Source organism: Bufo gargarizans, chromosome 1, assembly GCF_014858855.1.
Source record: "Bufo gargarizans isolate SCDJY-AF-19 chromosome 1, ASM1485885v1, whole genome shotgun sequence".
Lineage (NCBI taxonomy): Eukaryota > Metazoa > Chordata > Amphibia > Anura > Bufonidae > Bufo > Bufo gargarizans.
This window is the reverse complement of record NC_058080.1, coordinates 537,409,388-537,431,373: the sequence shown is the minus strand read 5'-3', so window position 1 is coordinate 537,431,373 and position 21,986 is coordinate 537,409,388. Positions and strand designations below refer to the sequence as shown.

Sequence of the window (21,986 nt, the reverse complement as noted above, 5' to 3'; positions counted from 1 at the left end):
GTTACTTCAATGTTTTAAGTTATGTTCCTTTTAGGATTTGTTTCTCTTCAGGTATGGATTTTCATTCTAGCAAGGTTAGCCAGGGGAATAAGTCAATGGTATACAGTACTGAATAGCTTCTCTTTAGTGGGGAAAACAGTAAGACATCCTAGGAGATTTAGGTTGTACTTAGAATGGCCTCCATGAAGGTCCTGTCCTGGAATGTGAGGGGTTTAGGAGATCTGAAGAAAAGGATAGCGGTATTCTCACACATCCGCTCCTTTAACCCTCACATTGTTGGTTTGCAGGAGACTCATCTGATGCCTGAAACCGGGAATAGGCTTAAAAAAACCCTGGGTTCAATATTTAGTCAATGCATTTGGAATCTCGCATTCTAGGGGAGTTGCTATAATGGTTCACAGTAGTCTTAGATGGGAGGAGCATCAGGTGGTTATTGATCCAGAGGGCCAATATATCTTTCTATATGTGCACATCAATTGTACCCCCTACGTAGTGATTAATGTATATAACCCGCCGCCTGCCTCTTCTTCCTTACTGCAAACTGTGATTGGCTTTGTTGCGCAATACCCCAATGCTAGACTGCTCTGTATGGGCGATTTTAACATGGTTATGTACTGCGGGATGGATAGATTCAGCCGGGATTCTAATCTGCATGATGATTCTCCTCCTGATACTGTTCTCTCTAGAATAGCTGCTGAAATGGGGTGGTTGAACTTGTGGAGGATAAGACACCCGCTACTACAGGAATACTCATGTTTTACCCCATCCAGGGGAGCTCTCTCCCGGATTGACTATATGGGAACACTTTGGCCTGTACTGATCTTCATGAGGTGAGATACTGACCCCAGGGCCCCTCAGACCATGCTCCGATATGGGCTGAGTTTAAATTGTCTGATGCTGTTAAGCAGGGGGGTAAGATGCGCATCCACCCCTTCTGGTTGTCCCTTTTCGATAGCAATGACAGGGTCCCTGATCAGCTGTTGATGTTTCTGGAGGTGCAGGATATTAAGACAGATGGCTTACTGCTATGGGACACTATGAAAGCATACCTGAGAGGTTGTCTCAAATCATCAATATCCTTCATCAAAAGAGACACGCAGTGCAAAGAGGTGGAATTACACACTAGATGCAAGGAGGCTGAGAATGCTTTCACATCCTCCCCAACTGAGACGAACAGGTTGGAGTGGCTTAACAGAGGCAGATTATAAATGATGCATCTTTCAGATAAAAGTTATCGCAAATCATTTTTCCTTAAGCAACAGTCCTATGAGATGGGCAATTGGGCAGGAAAACTCCTTGCGCACCTTGCACATGGTAATATGTCTCCCCCAGTCATCAGAATTAGGGATCCTAGTGGGCTGGTGAGGGAGTCGGGGGAGGGCATTTTAGAACGCTTTGAGAGTTTCTACACGGATCTATATAACTCCATTGCAAACTACACGGTGCAAGAGATAGAGGAATATCTTTTTGAGGTACCTCACCCTAGGTTTTGTGATCTGGATAGAACTGTCTTGGAGGATGATATCACTTTTTGGATGAGATCAAACTAGCAATTTCGGACCTCCCTGCTGGGAAGGCCGGATGGCATTTCAATTGAGGTATATTCCAGATACACTGATATACTGAGCCCGCAACTTCACAAACTATATAAGACAGCCCACACCTGTGGACTTTTGTCGGATTCTATGTATGACGCCACAATAGTGGTCATTCTGAAGCCCAATAAGGACCCGCTGGAGTGTGGATCATACCGCCCTGTTTCCCTTTTTAAATCTAGATTACAAGATCCTTACTAGAGTTCTTGTGAATCGTCTTAATAAAGTGATCACTTCAATAGTACATAGTGATCAGTAGGGCTTTATGCCAGGCAGGTCAACCTCTGATAACATAAGGAGAGCCCAGGTGATTGCACAGATAGGGTCGGCTGAGGGGGCGCAGTAGGCCATAGCCTCTTTGGACACTGCCAAGGCTTTCGACTCGATTGAGTGGATTTTTTTTTTATTGGCTGTGTTGAAGAGCTTTGGCTTTGGTCCGAAATTCATCAAGTGGATTGAGATCCTATATAGGCGCCCAAGGGCTGACATATTAATCAACGGTCATCACTCCAGCTCCTTCCCACTGAACAGGGGCACGAGGCAGGGATGCCCGTTGTCGCCTCTGCTGTTCGCAGTAGCTATAGAACATTTAGCTCTAAGAATAAGGCAGGATCGGATATACACAGGTATCACCATGGGAGACATAGTAGATAAAATAGGACTTTATGCTGACTATTTGCTCCTGTTTGTGTCTGACCCTGAGGTATCGCTCCCTAGAGCTATCGAGATAATTGAACAGTTTGGCAGATTCTCTGGGTTGCGCATAAACTGGACCAAGTCAGCTATCATGCCACTTTGGGATCACGCTTCGCCGTCACATTACTACAAGTTACCTGTGGTAGATCACTTTAAGTACTTGGGGATAGTAATCACCAGAATTGCACACCTTTCATTCACTTTGAATATTGAGCCCCTAGTGACGCTCTTTGCAGATAAATTCAAGTCATGGAGGTCGCTTCCTATCTCTATTATGGGTAGACAGAATCTGGTAAAAATGATACTGCTTCCCAAGGGTCTATACGTTTTAGCTCACGCATGCGCTCCCATATCTAAAGGATTTTTTTTCTCATTCAAGAATTTATTGAGTTTTTCAAATAAGTATATGAAAATGTGATGCAAAAGGTAACATATTGTAATGACATGCAATGCCGTTTACATTATAGAGTAATCTCCAGACAAAGGAGGTAACGAGGTACAGCTTTCCACACGTAAAGGCAGCAAGAACATGTGGCATCATATGAGTAAGAGAATCACATTGTGTACATAAAGCAGAAAAGGCTATAAGAATCTAAGCCTATTAAGACATGTACATAACAAAAAAACAAAAACAAAGGGGGGGACATAACAGCAGGTCACAGACAAAGAGGAAAGGTACAGGGGAAGGAGAGGGTAGGGGAGTGCGGGATTATAGACGGGCATTACGAAACTCATCTGATCCACGGAAAGTTTCCCAAGGGCCCCAGGTTTGAACGAATCGAGAGGTGTCCTGAGGAGAGATGCAGATGAGATCCTCCATCCGCTGGTGTAGGGCAAATTCTTCAAACCATTCGTCCGGGGAGGGAGGCGTAGGTGATTTCCAATGGCGAGGGACGACCGTTTTAGCAGCCTGTAACATATACTTAAGGAGCGAAACCTTGAAAGCAGGGATAGTCAGATCAAAGATAAACAACAAAAGTGCTTCAGGAGCGTTGGGAATGGGTATTCCCGTCACTGCCCGCACAATGCGATGTACAAAGTTCCAGTAAGGCCGCAGGACGGTGCAATGCCACCAAACGTGTAATAAGGTGCCTTCGTCGGTACCACACCTCCAGCAGCGATCCGAAACAGATGAAAACCATCTGTGGAGCACAGACGGCACTCTATACCACCTGGAGAGGACTTTATAATTTGTCTCCTGCGCCTTAGTGGAAATTACCGCTTTATGAGAGAGAAGAAAAGCCCGTTTCCATTGAGATGGGGTGAGGTCACTCCCTAGGTCACGATTCCAGGCGTGGCAGAAGGAGGGAAGCTGGTCAGAGGTCTGGAGAGCAAGCAAGTTGTAAATTGTGGAAATGTCCCTGAGGACAGCAGAGGGGGCAAGACACATTTGTTCAAACACCGTAAGGCTCCTGCGTAAGGTGTGGGTGGCGCGTATAGAGGAGTAAAAATGTTGGAGTTGTACATATTCAAAGTTATGCCTGGGGCGTATTAGAGAGGGCTCCATCAATTGGTTTAAGTGTTTCAATCCCGTGGTAGTGAGGACATCGCAGAACCGAAGGGGGCGCAATTTAGTACCAGTAAGGGAGGGTTTCGAGGATAGTCCGGGGCGAAATGCCGGGTTATCAGTAATCGGCGTTAGAGGGCCAGACGTATCAATGAGGAGTGTACGCCGGTTAATGGATGTAATTGACGCGAAAGTATGATGGGCTGTGAAGCGGGGGGGATTTTAAAACCCGTCTTGCCGGCTAACCAGGGAAGGACCGTGAGCGTGCATGAGGAAGAGGAGCGTGCAATATGGACCCACATTTTACTGGAATCTGAACGCGGCATATCCAAAAGTCTGGCGTATACCGCGGAAAAGTGATATAGCTTACAATCTGGCAAACCAACACCTCCAAGTTCTTTAGACCGGGTCAGAACCTCCCATTTAATATCTAAAGGATTTTTTGACCGTATTCATGCCATGGTTGCTTCGTTTGTATGGGGTGGAGCTAGAAGGAAGTTATCCTTGGCTGTGCTTCAGAGGCCTAAGACGCAAGGGGGTGCCTCTCTTCCGGACTTCTTCCTATACTTCTTAGCCGGACAGCTCAAGTTCCTTAAGCCTTGGGTATTATCGGCTGATTTGCCCAACGCTGAATACCTTCTACGAGAACACTTGCGTCTGGGCACTCTAGCCGGTTCTGGAAAATTCAAATTGCCCTCGCGATCGGTTACTCTCTCTTCACAAATTGGCACATCAAGTGTGGCAGGCCTCTACGATGCATTCATATAAGGATATGCCTGATGTGGTCCCCTTGTGGGATAACCCCATGTTCACCCATTTGTGCTTGGGGGATGGTGTTGACATGTGGAAGCTTAACGGAGTCTGCACTCTAGAGGATTTGTATGAGGGTGGGTATCTACGCTCCTTCTCGCAGATTTAAGATAAATTTGGTGTGCCCCGCAATATGTTTTTTAGGTACCTCCAATTGAGACACTCCTTGCAGGCTCAGCTGAGAGTATTGGGAAGGGCTATTTCAAAATATCCCCTGATAGGAGTGCTCAGATCGCAAGGTCCGAAAGGGATCATATCCGTCCTGTACACCCATCTGCTATGTAATCGCATGACAATGAACCCTCTTGCTGTTGAAGGCAAATGGAGGTTATTCATACCCTCTCTGAAGGGAGATGATTGGAGTGAGGCGCTCCATACTCCAACCAGGCTTTCACCCTCTATTAATAATTCAATTAATCCAGATGTTTATTCTACACAGGAGCTACCTCACTCCGACCAGGCTTCATAAGATGGGAAGGATTCCTCATAGTAGGTGTCATAGATGCTCGGTGGACCGCGCTGACTTCTGGCATATGTTTTGGGAATGCACCTATATCCGCTGTTTTTGGACTTCGGTCCTGGATGTATTATACACAATGGTCCCCGGTGTGATCCCTCTTTGTCCTAAACTTTGTATACTTGGAGTGCTAGACGAGGAGACATGTCCCACTATGAGAGGATATTCTTAGGGGAGACATTGTTCCCGGCTAGGAAAGCTATTGCGCTTCGATGGATGGGGGAAAAGATCTCCATCTCTAGGTCAATGGAAGTCCCTTGTTAACCAGGTAGTGTCCATGGAAAACATGGTCTTCAAGCACAGGAAGTGCCCACAAAAATTTCAAAAGGTCTGGGGGAGAATGGTGCTCCTCCACTCTAACCCTGCAAAACTCTCATGTACTCAGTGACTGATGATCCATGATAGGTTAAAGAGGACATGTCTAGCTTTTACTGTTGCGTGCGGTTGTATGCTTTCACTCTCAGCTCTTTTCAGCATGTTTTTATTATTTTTATGGTTTGAAATGTATGCCATATGTACTGCATCACTTTGTACATGTATCATAATATGTTGCTCCCCTGCGTGGGAAATCGATGTGCTTTATCCTTCTTGATTCATACCTGAACGGTTTATCGTTAATAAAACGAGTAAAAAAAAAAAAAAAAAAAAACCTTTGTCAAGAAAGGAGACTGGAGGTCCTTAAAATGCTGGTGTGAAACCATCGGGGCCGGGGCTTTTCCCTGTGGGAGATGCGGAAATGGTATTTGTGACTTCCGTGATTGTAAAATCTGAATCAATGGCCTCTTTATCCCGTGTTGGTATTGTAGGAAGTGCCGTTTCCTTGATGTATTCATCAATACGGGTGTTTAGGGCAAAGGAGAGCATCAAAGCATGAACTGCTCCGATGCTCCTGTCAGGGGGGCTGCCGGGGTGAAAATGGAGGTGTGTCACTGTCCAAGCAACTTCTGATGCCCATGAGGAATTCCCCACAATGAAATGTGATCTTGCGTGAAAGGTCAGTCCAGTTACATAACTAATGAAGTGCATTGGGCAAGAATTCTAATGTCTCATGACATAATGGTGTGGAGCTAGCCTCCATACTACATAACACATACAGTTTGTCTGCAAACATCTACAGCTATTATACTAGATATATGTGCCATCTAATATAGTCGGCTGAAGCACCTGAGAGTTATATATAGACCTTCATAGATAAAGCTAACATATATCCGTATAACAGGACAATCATAGGAAACTATGGCCTAACCGCCAAATCTTCTGTATGTCCTTTTAGGATTACGCAATCCTGTGAGGCTTTCCATTAAATATTGGGTCAGTCTTATAGGCGGCATTTTAGCTAACATGTGGCCTCAGATGAAATATGACCGCAAAACCAGAAAGGAACAGTAAGTAACCATAGAACTGACTGTATTCAGCCTGTACTATATAGAAAAGCTAGCGCTCTCAGATATCTTGCCTGTAGGATTCGTGTCCCAAAGTTAAGTGCAGGACCAGTGGGTCTTGTATTAGGTGATAAATCAAACATGGCGTGGATCTATTCTGTGGGAGATCCGTCGTCTGCGTCCAAGCTTCTGGGTGTGCGGTGCTTCTTCTGACAAGGCGATCTAGAAGCTCTCTGAGGAAGTGGTGCCGCCTCCTTCATGGGGCCAGTTGGTAGGGATGGCCAATCATGTACCCTCACCGGGGTAATATCCAAGGATGCCGCAAAAGATGGTATGTCTCTGGCGTGACGCAGTGTCACCATTTTTCCATTCAGGCGGGTTTGTAGGCAGAAAGGAAATCCCCAGATATATGCAATCTTATTCTGCAACACAGCCAGGAGAGGACGTAGAGCTTTCCTCTTCAGCAGAGTAATCCTGGATAAGTCTTCCAGTATTTGAATTGGCGTGTCATTATAAAGCACTTGACCGGCTTGTCTAGCCTTATTCATAATGGCTGCTTTCAGCTGGTATCGATGGACGCGGCATATAACGTCTCTTGCCCTATCAGTATTATCTGGTTTAGGTCCTAGGGCTCTATGGGCCCTATCCAATTCCAACGGATTATCGCGTGGTGCTTGTAAAATATTATTATAAAAAATTAGGCGCAGAGTAGTGTCCAAATCTTGAGGCCACAGATTCAGGTAGCCCCCTCACTCTGTTATTGCGGCGCACCTCTATTTTCAATATCAAGTAGGTCTGCAAGGTATTGCAGTTGGTATGTGTGGGACTCCATCTTGGAACCCTGTTGATCTTGTCTAACGGTCACTGCCCCAATGTCCTGTTCCACACAAGCTACTCTTTCCCCCAAAGCGAGTATTTCGCTCTTGATGTTATGGACCTCATTCCTATATCCTGCTTCTAATCTGGACACGTAAGTTTCCATTTCGTCCTTTGTGGGGATGGAGGAAACTCTGATGAGGAGGTCTCTCCATTCAGCCAGGGTAGGTGAGCCCTGGACGGGTTGGGGGGGGTTGCTAGTGAACTGTTAAAGTTCCCAAAAATAGGGGAGGCTGAAGGTGCCTTAGGGGATAGATGGTTGGAGATGACATTTTCCCACTCTCCCTCTCCCCATGTATCAGACTGCTCCTCTGTTATGGCGGTTTTCCGCTCTTCCTGAGGCTGGCGCTGATGGCAGGATTGTGCGGTGAGTGAATCCCGCGTCTTGCTCCCTCCCATTACCTCTGAAGCCATTGTTGTGTTGTATTGAGGCAACGGCTCCGCTTCACCAGGCTCCCGGATCGCCGACTTTTCAAGCGGAGACCCAGCTCTGCAAGTCTCCGCCTGTCTATCCTGATGGGGATCCCAGGAAGATGGCGCCAGTGAATCGCGCTGTGATCCAGAGGTTAGAAACTTCTCAATCCCCTGTGGGGTGAGGTGCTCGGGTTGGCTGGATGGAACAGACCCACTCTTTGTTCTTTTAGGTCCCATTCCGCTAAGATTTGTGATGATTTGGCTGTATTAAGGTCTCTCCAGAGATCCAAGAGCAGGAGCCAAAGTAACATGCGTCTCTACTCCTCCATAGCCAGGCCACGCCACCAGCAAGTACTTTTTTGACGGGAAATGACAGTGTCTCCCAAAAGATAAGACGATGTACAAGAGGCATTATTGTGGGGAAAAAATATTTCTCAGCTTTTATTTACATTTCAGCAAAAAGTGTCCAGTCCAAAATGATTCATACCTTTTCTCAATAATCAATAGAAAAGCCTTTATTGGCTATTACAGCAATAAAACGCTTACTATAATTGCAGACCAGCTTTTTGCATGTCTCCACAGGTATTTTTGCCCATTCATCTTTAGCAACGAGCTCCAAATCTTTCCGGTTGGAGGGTCTTCTTGCCATCACCCTGATCTTTAGCTCCCTCCACAGATTCTCAATTGGATTCAAGTCTGGACTCTGGCTGGGCCACTCCAAAACATTAATGTTGTTGTCTGCTAACCATTTCTTCACCACTTTTGCTGTGTGTTTTGGGTCATTGTCATGCTGAAATGTCCACTGGTGCCCAAGGCCAAGTTTCTCTGCAGACTGCCTGATATTGTCGTTGAGAATCCTCATGTATTGCAACTGTCTAGTCAGGGCACTATTCTCCTTCTTTCGACCATTAATTTTGGCCGCTAGCACTCCCCGCAGGAACGCCTTCATCGTATCCCACACTACTATTCTACCGGCCGACAGGAGATTATGTTCAAAAAACTCATTTAAAGCGTCCATGACATCTGACATATCAACCAGGACATTCAGCCAATTAGGGTTAAACTTCCATAGATTGGATCTGCGCGACAAGGATGGCAACATCTGAAAGGTCGCCACAATCTGTGAATGATCAGAAACTTGTCTTGGCAAGTATCTGATATCATCTAGCAAATAACCCATTACTTCATTGCCCAGAATGAAGTCAATTCTGGACAAGGAACCATACGTGCTGGAACGACAGGAGAAGTGCTTAGTTTCGGGGTACCTCAACCTCCAGAAGTCCAGAATGGATGCTTCCTGAAGTAGTCGGCCGAAAGGAGTGAGATCGCTGCTGACAACCTGTGGAGAAGCATGAAATTTATCTAGCGACAAGCAGGGTACATTGTTAAAATCGCCTAACACTATTGTAGGCACATTAGGCCTTTCCGCCATCAAAGCCATGATCTTTTTCATCACCTGGGAGGAGTACGGTGGGGGAATGTAGACTCCAATGATTACACACTCCACTGAGTATAGGGAGCCATGTAAATACACATACAGTCATGTGAAAAAATTAGGACACCCTTTGAAAGCATGTGGTTTTTTGTAACATTTTTAATAAAAGGTTATTTCATCTCCGTTTCAACAATACAGCGAGATTAAAGTAATCCAACTAAACAAAGAAAACTGAAGAAAAGTCTTTTCAAGATCTTCTGTAAATGTCATTCTACAAAAATGCCTATTCTAACTGAGGAAAAAGATAGGACACCCTTGCCCCTAATAGCGAGTGTTACCTCCTTTGGCTGAAATAACTGCAGTGAGACGGTTCTTGTAGCCATCTACCAGTCTTCGACATCGGTCTGAGGAAATTTTACCCCACTCCTCAATGCAGAACTTTTTCAGCTGTGAGATGTTTGAGGGGTTTCTTGCACGTACAGCCCTTTTCAAGTCACCCCACAGCATCTCAATGGGATTCAAATCTGGACTTTGACTTGGCCATTCCAGGACTCTCCATTTCTTCTTTTTCAGCCAATCTTTGGTTGATTTACTAGTATGTTTTGGGTCATTGTCATGTTGCATGGTCCAGTTCCGCTTCAGCTTTAATTTTCTAACTGATGGTCTCACATGTTCTTCAAGCACCTTCTGATACACAGTAGAATTCATCGTGGATTCTATGATGGTGAGCTGACCAGGTCCTGCTGCAGCAAAGCAGCCCCAAACCATGACACTTCCACCTCCATGCTTCACAGTTGGTATGAGGTTCTTTTCTTGGAATGCTGTGTTTGGTTTACGCCAAACATGTCCTCTGCTGTTGTGTCCAAATAATTCAATTTTGGACTCATCTGTCCAAAGAACATTATTCCAGAAGTCCTGGTCTTTGTCAACTTTATCTCTGGCAAATGTCAGTCTGGCCTCGATGTTTCTCTTGGAAAGCAAAGGTTTCCTCCTTGCACACCTCCCATGCAAGTTAAACTTGTACAGTCTCTTTCTGATTGTAGAGGCATGTACTTCTACATCAACAGTAGCCAGAGCCTGCTGTAGTTCTCGAGATGACACTTTAGGGTTTTTGGAGACCTCTTTTAGCATCTTGCGGTCTGCTCTTGGGGTGAACTTGCTGGGGCGACCAGTCCTGGGCATGTTGGCAGTTGTTTTGAAAGCCCTCCACTTGTAGACTATCTTCCGGACAGTGGAATGGCTGATTTCAAAATCTTTTGAGATCTTTTTAAATCCCTTCCCAGACTCATAGGCTGCTACAATCTTTTTTCTGAAGTCCTCTGACAGCTCTTTTGCTCTCACCATGGTGCTCACTCTCACTTCAACAGTCAGGAGCACACCAAACTAAATGTCTGAGGTTTAAATAGGGCAAGCCTCATTCAACATGCAGAGTAACGATCTACTAATTATGTGCACCTGGTGTGATATACCTGTGTGAGATCTGAGCCAATTTAAGAGGGAATACATGTGAGGGTGTCCTATCTTTTTCCTCAGTTAGAATAGGCATTTTTGTAGAATGACATTTACAGAAGATCTTGAAAAGACTTTTCTTCAGTTTTCTTTGTTTAGTTGGATTACTTTAATCTCTCTGTATTGTTGAAACGGAGATGAAATAACCTTTTATTAAAAATGTTACAAAAAACCACATGCTTTCAAAGGGTGTCCTAATTTTTTCACATGACTGTACCTGCCCTCTCTGTCAATAATCTGGGAGAGACATGAAAGTACAACAGACCTGTGCACTAAAATGCTCACCCACCTCACATAGGCAGGATAGGTGGCATGAAAACAGTGTCTAGCCCATCTCGGTGTGAGAATGCTAGTTTGTTCTGGTAGCAAATGGGTCTCCTGGAGACAGCAAATCAGGGGTTGGTACTTGCCCATACCATCTAGCACTGCCAATCTCTTGTTGGCCTCCTTAATTCCCCGAACATTCCGACTGAAAAAAGTCACCCTACTAGCCATTAGACCTAAGCGACCGCCTGTGAGTGAGGCGGATCCGCGTTTGACCCATCGCATCAACATGCCTCAGCTGCATTTCCTGTCCCACTAGTATAATGGGTAATTGAGTATTCCTGCACATCCTGGCTCCAAAACTGACATCATCCCCCAACATTAGAACAAAGACAAGAGACAAAACAAGAAAAACGCAAAAAACAGACCTGCACTCAAGTAGTCTAGAACAAGGTCACCGGTGTGTCCAACAGGTCCCTGCTCACTCTCCCAAAGGGACTGCAGGTTCAAAGAGTTAACTGTGTCAGAACCGCCAGCTCCTCGGTACAGGTGAAACCTTTAGTGACGAGGCGTGACTGATTCTGGCTATCAAAGCTATGCACTGCCCACCGAGGTACACAATACACATGCTTCCTTCCCCTCGCATCATCTCTTCAATAAAACTGCCAACTATGTAACGAACCCGTTATATAAGTGATATTCAAAAAGCACGTTAGCATAATACATAATAGCATTGTAAACATCGGATAATAGAACCGCTAACCCTGCGCACATGACTGTCACTTCTCATAGACACCGTATCTCAAACACACCATACATTCAGTCATGCACACTGAACCACTGTAATCGCCCTTCAACCATCCTCTCCCTGCGGATCAGCATTCCTCAAGCGATTTTCGTGACTGTCCACCCATCGGAGAGCCTCCTTGGGATCTTCGAAAAAGTTGGTTCGTCCTAAAGCAAATACCCGCAGCCGCGCTGGAAACAACATCGAGTAAGAGATATTCAATCCACGCAGCCGCCTCTTTATGTCCAGGAACCGCGATCTTCGCTTCTGGACCTCCATGGAGTAGTCCGTAAACAGCGACACCCTTTGACCGCCAATGGAAAGATCAGGTTGTTCGCGGGCTTTTCGCAGGAGTATATCTTTGTAATGCAGAATCTTCATAAGAACCGGCCTTGGTGGAGCACCTGGCGGTAGAGGCCTAATAGGAACCCTATGGGCCCTTTCAACAGCAAAGACAGGGGTCAGAGTCTCTTTCCCAAAAGTGTCTCTTGCCCATGCTTCAAAATAATCAGTCGGGTTAGACCCCTCAACCTTCTCTGGCACTCCCACTATGCGAAAATTATTCCTCCGTGACCGATTTTCAAGGACGTCTTGTTTAGCCATTAAAAGCGCAATTTTCTGTGTATGGTCAGCAGAGGCTCTCTTGAGGGGGGGTACAGCATCTTCCATTTCCCCCACTCGGCCCTCCAGGGCCGTTGTGCGGTCTGCCAATCGTTTTAGATCATGCCGCACTATAGACACATCTTCCTTTATGGAGCCCACTTGCATCCTCAGGGCCGTCAACGACTTCCCACATTGCGTGATGGCTTTCAGCACATCTTTTAGAGTAGGCTCCTCTATATCCGACTCCATAGTGTCCATGCCATCTGAATCTGCGCACGATCGCAGCGCATCATACCTGTTAAAGCTGCGGGGAGATATATCACGCTCCCTATCCTCCTCTCCCCTACGATCAGGGTCGGGCTGAGACGATAGCCTGTCTCGCTTCCCGCTTGTTTCAGGTGGGTCCAGGGGGTCTGTTATGTGCGCGAATCTCCCTAACTTGGCAGCCGCTTCCCGCTGTATATCTTTCGCGCGGTCACTGCGCCGCGATGTGTCAGGCCCGGCGCCCGCTTGCAGCTCCCTGCACGGACATTTGGAGTCCCTCTTCGGGCCCATCTCGGCTTGCAAAACAGCCGGAAAAGTCTGACTTAAGCGGGCAGACTTCAGCAGCCCCGAGGCTTCAACTTAGGCGAGATGAATGTGGATTTAGGGGGTTCTATACAGGATAAACTGTTGAGATTGTGCGGGAGCTCTGCTTAGCACGTCCGCTCACATCCTCCGCTAGCCACGCCCCCTTGGTGGTGATCCTTAGATTATTTTTCACCTCTCTAACTATTCTTTTGGCCAGCACAGGTGTCACTTTTTTGGCTTCAGACCACGTCCTCTGAGATTTTCCACAGTGCGGAACATCTTGTATTTTTTGCTCAAATGTAAATAAAAGCTGAGAAATGTTTTTTGTTTTTTTTTTCCCACAATAATGCCTCTTGTACATCATCTTATTATCTTTTGGGAGACACCTATGTAATTTCCTGTCAAAAAATTACTTGCCGGTTGACTAAAAGTAACTAAGTCAAAATTTGCCAGGGGTATGAATAATTATGGGCAGCACTGTATGTCATTAATGAGGACTGAGTAGAGTCCGAAACGCGCAGACTGGTGTGGGGGAGATGTCCTGCTGTGTGCCATTTTGGACTTTTCTTTTGAAGATATTTGAAATAAAAACGCTATGGTTTTATCCAAGACCCGAGTGCTGGACCCGCTACTTTTGTTTCTACAATGCCTAGAAGACTCTCCCATAGAAGTCAATTAAGTCCTTTCCTGACCATTGTGTCTATGGACCATGGGGCTGCCGTAAAGCTATTTTTGTAAATGCTGTTAAGAACAGCTTAGGCAAGATGGTGGCCCCCATATAATGTTCAGGAAATTTAATAACAAAGTCTGTAGTCGGATAATAGATTGAAAAAAGTATGTGTGTTGCTATCTGGTTTTAACTAGCAGATAACATTTTTGGAAAAACATTTCCTTTTAAATGGTGGAGTAATTGTGCTAATGATAGACACTGTCTCTGACATAACTAAAGGCCCTTTTACACAGGCAGAGTGTCCGTCAGATAATTACTGACAAGCGGTTGTAGGAATGCTCATTAGCGATTATCTGCCAGTGTAAAGGCACCGCCACTTACCTGACGAACGAGCTTAACACTCATTTATTAGGTAATATGATAGTTTGTGCAGACACCGAAATCTTCATTTGCTGGCAGAAGATAATGCCGTCTAAACACGCTCTGCTGCCGGCAAATAACGATTCCATATGGGGACCAGCAATGCTATTAGCAATCGCTTCTCCCCATACTGTGACGAGCAGGCGATTTCAGGGAAAGAATGCTTCCTTCCCAACAGCTGTCTGCTATATCTAGCAGTGTAAAGGGGCCTTAAGACAAAAAAATTGTTGTATTGTCTTGATGATAGGCTTTGTTCCTCATACTGCAATGCTGTTCTTGCTAACTTTGAAACCCATATTACTGCTTTCCAAGACAGAGTAATTGTGCTGTTGCAGAATATTCTCTTTTGCTAGACCATTACTTAGCAGGACGGCTCTTAGCAGCTAGGCACCATTTTCTTTTGGGCTGGTTTAGGTGCAACACTGGGTCCCAACGTAGTCAGTGCAGAGACAATAGCCCCACCAGCCAGGATCCAAAAAATACCATCCATGAACCTGCCTGCTTCTTTCAGTCCGTGGAGCCGGTCTCATTTTCCAAGGCAATTTGGAAGATCTAGCAGGCTGATCCCCCTCCTAGGAGGCTGCTTATGGCACCTCTGAGTATAGGCCTTTGTTGTGGCAGCTGCATAATGAGGTGCCAGGTCTGGCTCTTCCTCATCGGGCCCCTATGCACTGTGAGGGAGCTTGTTCATAGTATATGCAGACTCAGATGCTGTACTTATCTTTGCAGCCCAGGAGTTGCTCCGCCTTATGCTGCCCCAGAGATTTTTCTCAAACCACTTTTCATCGAGTCTTCTAATTGACTGCAGTCACCCAGACAGATAATTCACAACTTTTATGAGCTGGATCTAAGGTCTTCCCTGTTCAGAAGCTCCCCTATAGTAACCTTATGGGTCCCTGAAATGGACAAGAAGTCTACCATTTTGCTTGTGGCAAATGCTCCTACTTGGACTCCCAGTGGCTTTTTTTTATTATTTTTTTTCTTGAACTCCCCAACTGTAAAATGGAATACACTTCCAGCATCCCTTGCCATTCCTCTTGGGTTTATAACTTGAGCCTTGCAGCCAGCTTCCATTTGCTCTCCTGGCAATATACCATCTTCTTGCTCCACAAGTTGCCAAGGTTCTCGGAGACCACCAACCACAAGTATTATCATCTATTACCACTGTTCTAGCCCATATTCTACAGGAGACAAGGCTTATCAAGACTAACTTCTGTGTCCCATTTCTGCTTGCCATCATGCTATGGACCATCTCTTCCTCCTTAGAGGGATGATTTTCATTACTCAAAGGAGAAGTTATTTAATAGGAGTCTTCATTTCAGCATTTTTGTCCCCATCACCGCCTGCCACTGGCTGCTTCCCAACCCAAGACATATGCGCCCCCGCCCACCCCCCCCCCCCCCCAAAAAAAAGTTTTCAGCATTGGATAACCACTTTAAGACCTGAGATCAGACCTCAGCTCGACCCCAATCAGACCTCAGATAAAAGTCCCAATATAAATAAGACACCCCCCCCCCCCTCCCCTTTAACATGCCTCAGAGCAAATAACATAAAAAATCTGCTCCAGATGCTGCGGCCTCCCAGGATCCAGCTCTTTCTCTTCTTCCTGCCATCTGCTGTGCTGTGACCCAACGTGCACAGCGTGAGGTCACAGAGCGTCCTTGCGCTGTGCGCAGAGCCATTGGCAGGGAACCAGGAAGCGCTGGATTCACTGCTTCCCGGTCCTCCAGTACTAATAAGCGCCTCGATAATGGAAGCATCCACTTTGGGGGGCTGCAGGATGGAAAATGCACACAGTCTGTTCCGGCAGAGGAACAGTCTGCTGGAGTCCTCTGTATCCGGCACAGCCTGATACCACCGTGCACCACCAGATCCCCATTCACTATAATGAATGCTGGGATCTTGCCACAGTCCGGCATTTTTGCTGGCTTTTGGTGGGACAAAAAAATGCTGGATGTAGTAATTCTTGTGGTAATCAGTAATGACAGCCTGGACATGCTGAGCCTTGTAGTTCTCTGCTATACTATCCACCAGTACTGTTTTCTGGTAACCAATAATGACAGGATGGGCATGCTGAGCCTTGTAGTTCTGTCATACTCTCTACCAGTAGATCCCTGTGGTAATCAATAATGACAGGCAGGACCTGTGTGTGCAGACAACCAAGTGCAAGTACTAAAGTAATCTGATTCTGCTGCACCTGCCTGTGCAAATATGAGGCTGCTGGACTGCTGATAGTAGTCTGCTGGCCCCAAATAAAAATATTATCATGTATTTGGCACTGGGGGCATAGGGGCAGGCTGCAGCATAGTGCTATCAGCATTCATATTGAAATTTGTTTCCATAGTCAATGTATGTCTCTTCTCTTTAGGAGGATGTACAGTAAAAACGGAATACTTAGTAGACCTGAAGGATTAAAACACTGGGTAGATATATACCAACTCTGTAGCATGTTCTGTCTATTGTATTTGGCAACATCTATAATACATGCAGCTTCAAATGCCACAAGGGGGCCCACTGAGGCTTTATCGCCCAAGGGCCCGCCTGAACCTGGAGCCAGCCCTGTTGATGGTGCCTGTAGGAACAACAGAATCAATCTTTTTTTTTTTTTTTTTGACCAGCTGTTTTGAGGCTGAAACGCTCCAACCAGCGCCAAAAACTGTGTGAACTGGCCCTAACTGTCACAGCTTCTAACAGAAGTTAAGGCTGGTGGCAGTTGAAAGATGGAACTGAACCTGTGCGACCTCCTCAGAGAGGTGGGCAAACAAATAAGGGAAAGAGCAAATAGCAAGTCATGTTATACCAATATTTAATTGAATAAATAAGCGACTATACAAATTTTTTATTTACATGCAATTACAAAAGGATTCTGATCCAGGTGCTGCTTTGAAAAATGTAGAATCTCTCTTTCTTGGGACAACTCCATTAAGTAATGCAGTAATATAGCGGCTTACCTTGGCAAGCCTTCAAGCAATTGGGGAAAACCAGTTAGCAAAAAACCTTTGTACTCCGCTCCCCCTTTTCCCATACTACAATGTTGACTCTGACACATGAAAGGAACGATATGTATAACAGGAATGTAAGGAATTGCTGTATGTGCAGTTACCAAAGGTGAAACTGGAAGGTAAAAGGTGCCTGTTACGAGGCGAAACGAGGGCAACTCCAGATAGAGTGCTGGAAAAATATATTTGAGAGGAAAAAGGAAATGGTGGGGATTATATTTCAGCTGTAAAAACTGATATTTACCTAGTCTATCACAAAGTACGGTACTAACGGCAAAAAAAAAAGTTTTGAATTTGTTAGACATACAAGTACTTTTCTACATTATCAGTTGCTCAACTGGGTAACCATTATGAAATGGTCTTTCTTGCCCATAGCAACCAATTAGGCACAGTTTTTTATTTCTTAAAGTTCCTTTGGAAAAATTGAAGTTGTTTTGTGATTGGTTGCTATCACAAAAAGAACTATCCTTTCAGATAGTATTCATAAATCTGCAAGTATTACCTGCATCTCAAGAATCCAGGGTGCAAGTTGTTTATTTTCAAAAGCCAGGGCCTGGTCAAAATAAAAAAAAAACACATTATTTACACATTTGGTCCCTGGACGCTCTAGCACCGCCTCTGAGTGGTACCTGTTGGTCTCTGTATACTTCAGTGCGGTTGAATACCAGATGCATTCATCTGTGTTCTGGTGGTGTTACTCTTCCATATTTCTCGCATTTGCCGCGACCGATCACAATTTTATTGAAACTCGCAGCATCCTAGATCCCTGTGGTTCTGTGAGTTTTAGTCAGTTAAACTCAGTCAAACTGTGACGCACAAAAAATAGACTGGGAAAAAAAAGACCAGAACACGGACATGCGAGTCTGGCCTAACCACATGACTGCTACAGTCTATCAGTGGCTTGTGTCAATGTGCAGCACTGAGGCCACTAACTGGCTGCAGCAGTCGCATAGTTGGACAGCATGTGATCAGCTGCACTGGAAGTATACAGAGACTGGCGAGGATTGTTGGTTCAGAAGAGAGGGACTATTGTAAATAGGTGAGTAGATTCCAATTATAAAGGGGTTGTGTAGTGGAGTATCATTGGTGGCCTATCCTCAGGATAGATCATCAATATTAGATTGGCGGTGGTCCAACTATTGGCCATCCTTTTGATTAGTTGTTTGAAGTGATCTCGGTGCTCGTACGAGCGCTCCTTCCTTCTCAGAGTAGCGGCAGTGCATTGTAATTACAACTGTTTGCCCCAGTCACTTGAATGTGCAGGTCAACTTTGAAAAGGAAGTATCACAAGTGCCACAACCCCTTGAAACAGCTTATCTTCAGGGGTACCTCACAACCCCTCTAAAGACTGAACTTTAAATTAATACCTCAAATAACATCTTCACTTTTCATGTTCATTCTCTTCATCTTTTTTTACTTTGTAGGGTAAACAAGAAAGAGTTCAGCTTGGAGGATATTTACACCAACAAGAATTACAAGTCTCCACCACCAGCTCGGTATGCAACATCATAGTGGGAATTGTTGTCAAAGTACCTTTTTCCCTTAATCACCCCCTTTTTGCTTCCCTTTCTGTCGAAGTCTTAGGTCATATATGTTTAAATGGGTTAGCCCACAAACCATTATCACCTCTTCACAGGATAGGCTATATATGTATGTATAAATGAATTCTTAAAGTAAATGTATGGACACAAGAACACAGATTGGAAAGTCGACTATGTGAATGGAGTGTTAGGTCTCATACATGACCACTGTTCCATTCATTGTCTATGGGACTGCTGAGTATAGCTCTCTGCTTTCTTCCACTGTCCCACAGAAGTGAATGAAGTGGTGGTCACGCATGAACACTAATTCCCCATTCACACAGGACTTTGCAACCCCTGTTTGGTCAGGGTTGGACACCCAGATATCACACATCTATCATCAGGCTTGTGAATAGGTGACACATGTAGGTTGTGTGTCAACGCCTTTAATTTATTTAGCCCATTCTCAATATCTCTCCATATGTATGTGATCATTATATGTCCATATTGTATGGGGACCGCACTGGTTCATGCTAGTGGTCCGAACTCGCAGCCTCCAGCAATGTGATCTTCTGATATAAACCTATCACAAATTGGGGCTCATTTTTGTGTGAATTTTCTTAAGAATCTAAATAACAATATTTTCTTTCAAAGATTCACTAAAGGCCATATTGTTTGGTTTCCAGCTGGCCCCTTTTCTTTATGTACATATCACATATGATCTGTGGTTTTGTCAGTATTTTCTGTGCATTATATGGCTGCTCAGTATTGGAATATCTATGTCTCCATTTTGTCTTGGACTTCTTTTTTTTTTTTTGTGCAGTAGCCTTGAAACAATATTTGAAGAACCCAAAGAGAAGAATGGGGTCTTAATATCTGTCTCCCAGCAAAAGCGGAAACGTATCCTGGAGTTTAGAGACTGCACAGTCCCAAGAATCAAGCGACCAAAAGGCAAAGTGAAAGTAATGGCTAGCTGCAAGAGGGGCAGGAAAGCTGCCATGGAGGGTGTACAGCTTGATGCACTTCTGATACAGAAACTCATGGACCTAGACAGCTGTCTGATGGAGGAAGAAGCAATGGAAAGTGATTCAGTAGTTTCTAAAATGCCAAGCTGATACCAACTGGCCATCCTAATAAATGTTTAGTTTGTTCAGTTAAACTAATAGTTGTTTTCCAACCATGCTCTGGAATTTGATATTAAGTTGGACAGGTTAGTGGATTTCTGCCACGGAAAGACTAAAGGCATTCTAAGATTTTCACAAAATATTATTATGGTCTGTTTTTGACCTCACCAAAGGAGCACATGATCTGAGCTTTGGCATCAGGAAATGGGATTTAAGTTAAGGGAGTTGCATGTTTGCTTGAGACGTAGATCTTTACTGATCTTTCAGATGGTCATAAAAAAACCATCTAAACCCTGCACTGGAAAGTGAAGAATAGCATTAATGCACTTAAATAATATTGACTATATTTATAAATATATATATATTCATAGTTGTAATGAAAAGGAAAACTGATTTTAGCATTTTCAAGTTCTAATCAGGTTAATAAGCTGTTGCTTGATGCAGGTTTGTTCTTCCTCCTATGTAATTAACTGCACATATGCTGCACTGTTTTTGCGCAGTGCTGGTAATTATCGGTTTTGGTCAATGATTCCTAAAGGTACTTTTTAATTTATTTTTACCATAATTCTCACAATACTGGCTTATTATGCTCCATTATATCCTAGCTAATTCAAAAACGTCTTGTGCCTTGCAAGTTACTGTGATAAAACCGTGTTTGAGACTTAAGGCTTTAATCTAGATAACTGGCTTTTAATTTATGATGGAAATTCCACAGCACTCCCATAAGTTGTAGTTAAAAAAAATGTGTTCTTTAATCACCTCTCACTGGGACTTTTATTCAAGCAGTGATGGTTTTTAATTTAGCTCTGACCTCAGAAAATCACTTCTGATTTGGCTTATATTTATATGCAGCTTTCTAGCTATGGTCCCAGTAGATTATCCAGGCTCATTCAATAGTTTACATACACACTGCAGTTTTTCTAAACCGTGGTCATGATCAATGTGCAAACATTGCTGGCTGCTCTTGTAAGGGTTAATGGTATTTCTCAACTTCTGTGTGGTAGTGATAAGCAGCTTGTGCTCTGCTGTGTTACTTGGACCCTACGTTTCTGTGAATTACAGATAAGGTTTTTTTTTTGTTTTGTTTTTTAAGTTATAAAACTTTAATAAACACCAGTTCTCACGAAATGAATGTAAATTAAATGTGTTTATTGTACAGAATTGATATAACAGTGACACGTGAAAAAGGGTGGGATATATTAGGCAGAAAGGGAATAGTAAGTTTATGAAGTTGATATGTTGGAAATAGGACAAATGAACAAGTGTAAGGATCTGAGGGACTTTGACAAGGTCCAAATTGTGATGACCACACAGCTGATTCAGTCTTCAAACTGGAAGGTCTTGTGGGGTATTCCAGGTATGTAGTGGTCCAAAGAAGGCCAACAGGGTCCTAGGGTCCAATCGGCACCCTACACTCATTGTTGAGTGTGGGGGGAAAACCTCCTTGTCCATCTGGTCTGATCCGACAGAACTTAATATATCTCTACCTGCTGAAATAACTTCTGGCTATGATAGAAAGGTGCCTGAACACAAAGTGCATCACACCTATGTGTTTTTTGGTGATGCAGCTGCCAATTTCCCGTGCTGACTCTTGTATGTTACTGAAAGCATCTCCAATGGGCACTTGAGCCTCAGAACTGGACCACAAAGCAATGAAAGAAGGCGGCCTGGTTTGATGAATCACAATTTCTCGCTTGTATCATGGGGGGACAGGACCGTGGGTATAGCTGCTTCTGCCACTAGAAGGCAACACTAGACTAAAAAGTGTTAGCTCCCCCTCTGCCGGCTATACCCCCTCCAGCCAGGAGAGAGCATATCAGTTTTTAGTTCAGTGTCGTAGGAGGCAGACCAGCTTCCTTTTTGTTTTTGTTTTTTTTTGTTTTCTCTTTTTCTCTTTTTAGGTAGAGGAAACGGAGGCGCCTAGCCTCTCTGTCTACCCCGGGAGCTAGACCGGTGTCTGATTCCCTCACCGCTCGACCTCCCCAAGAAGCAAAAGTGGACCAGGGCAGCCCTGCTTCCCGCCAGCCAAAGGGTCACCTGGATCTGGCGAGACACCCCCCCCCCCCCCCCCCCCCCCGTCATTCCAGACTCCTGCCACTTCGGGTGCCAGTTGCTGAAGAGATGACCCTGCTGGTACTCTGAGGAGGGGTGAAGAGAAGAGGATGAAGATGGATGGGGGTGAGTAGTCTGGATTGGGTGAGTATAGCCCCCCCCCACCACCACCCACCCTCTCGGTCTCTCATTAGGGTAGACTGCTTCTTTTCTTTAATTCCGGGGTAGGGACACTG

At 44.7% G+C, this 21,986-nt stretch overlaps 1 protein-coding gene across 5 annotated transcripts in view; it reads left to right on the top strand.

Annotated features, from left to right (window-relative positions):
- Positions 1 to 20,826, top strand: part of PRR14L (proline rich 14 like) — a 52,787-nt gene extending 31,961 nt beyond the window's left edge. For 4 of the 5 annotated variants that reach the window (XM_044275482.1, XM_044275483.1, XM_044275479.1 and 1 more), the window contains 2 exons: positions 18,479 to 18,550; positions 19,398 to 20,826. In XM_044275482.1, the coding sequence (XP_044131417.1) occupies positions 18,479 to 18,550; positions 19,398 to 19,689 (364 nt within the window). In that variant the 3' untranslated portion in view covers positions 19,690 to 20,826. The remainder of the gene's footprint in view (positions 1 to 18,478; positions 18,551 to 19,397) is intronic. The other variant, XM_044275481.1, reaches the window with a different exon arrangement.
- The last annotated feature ends 1,160 nt before the right edge of the window (positions 20,827 to 21,986 follow it).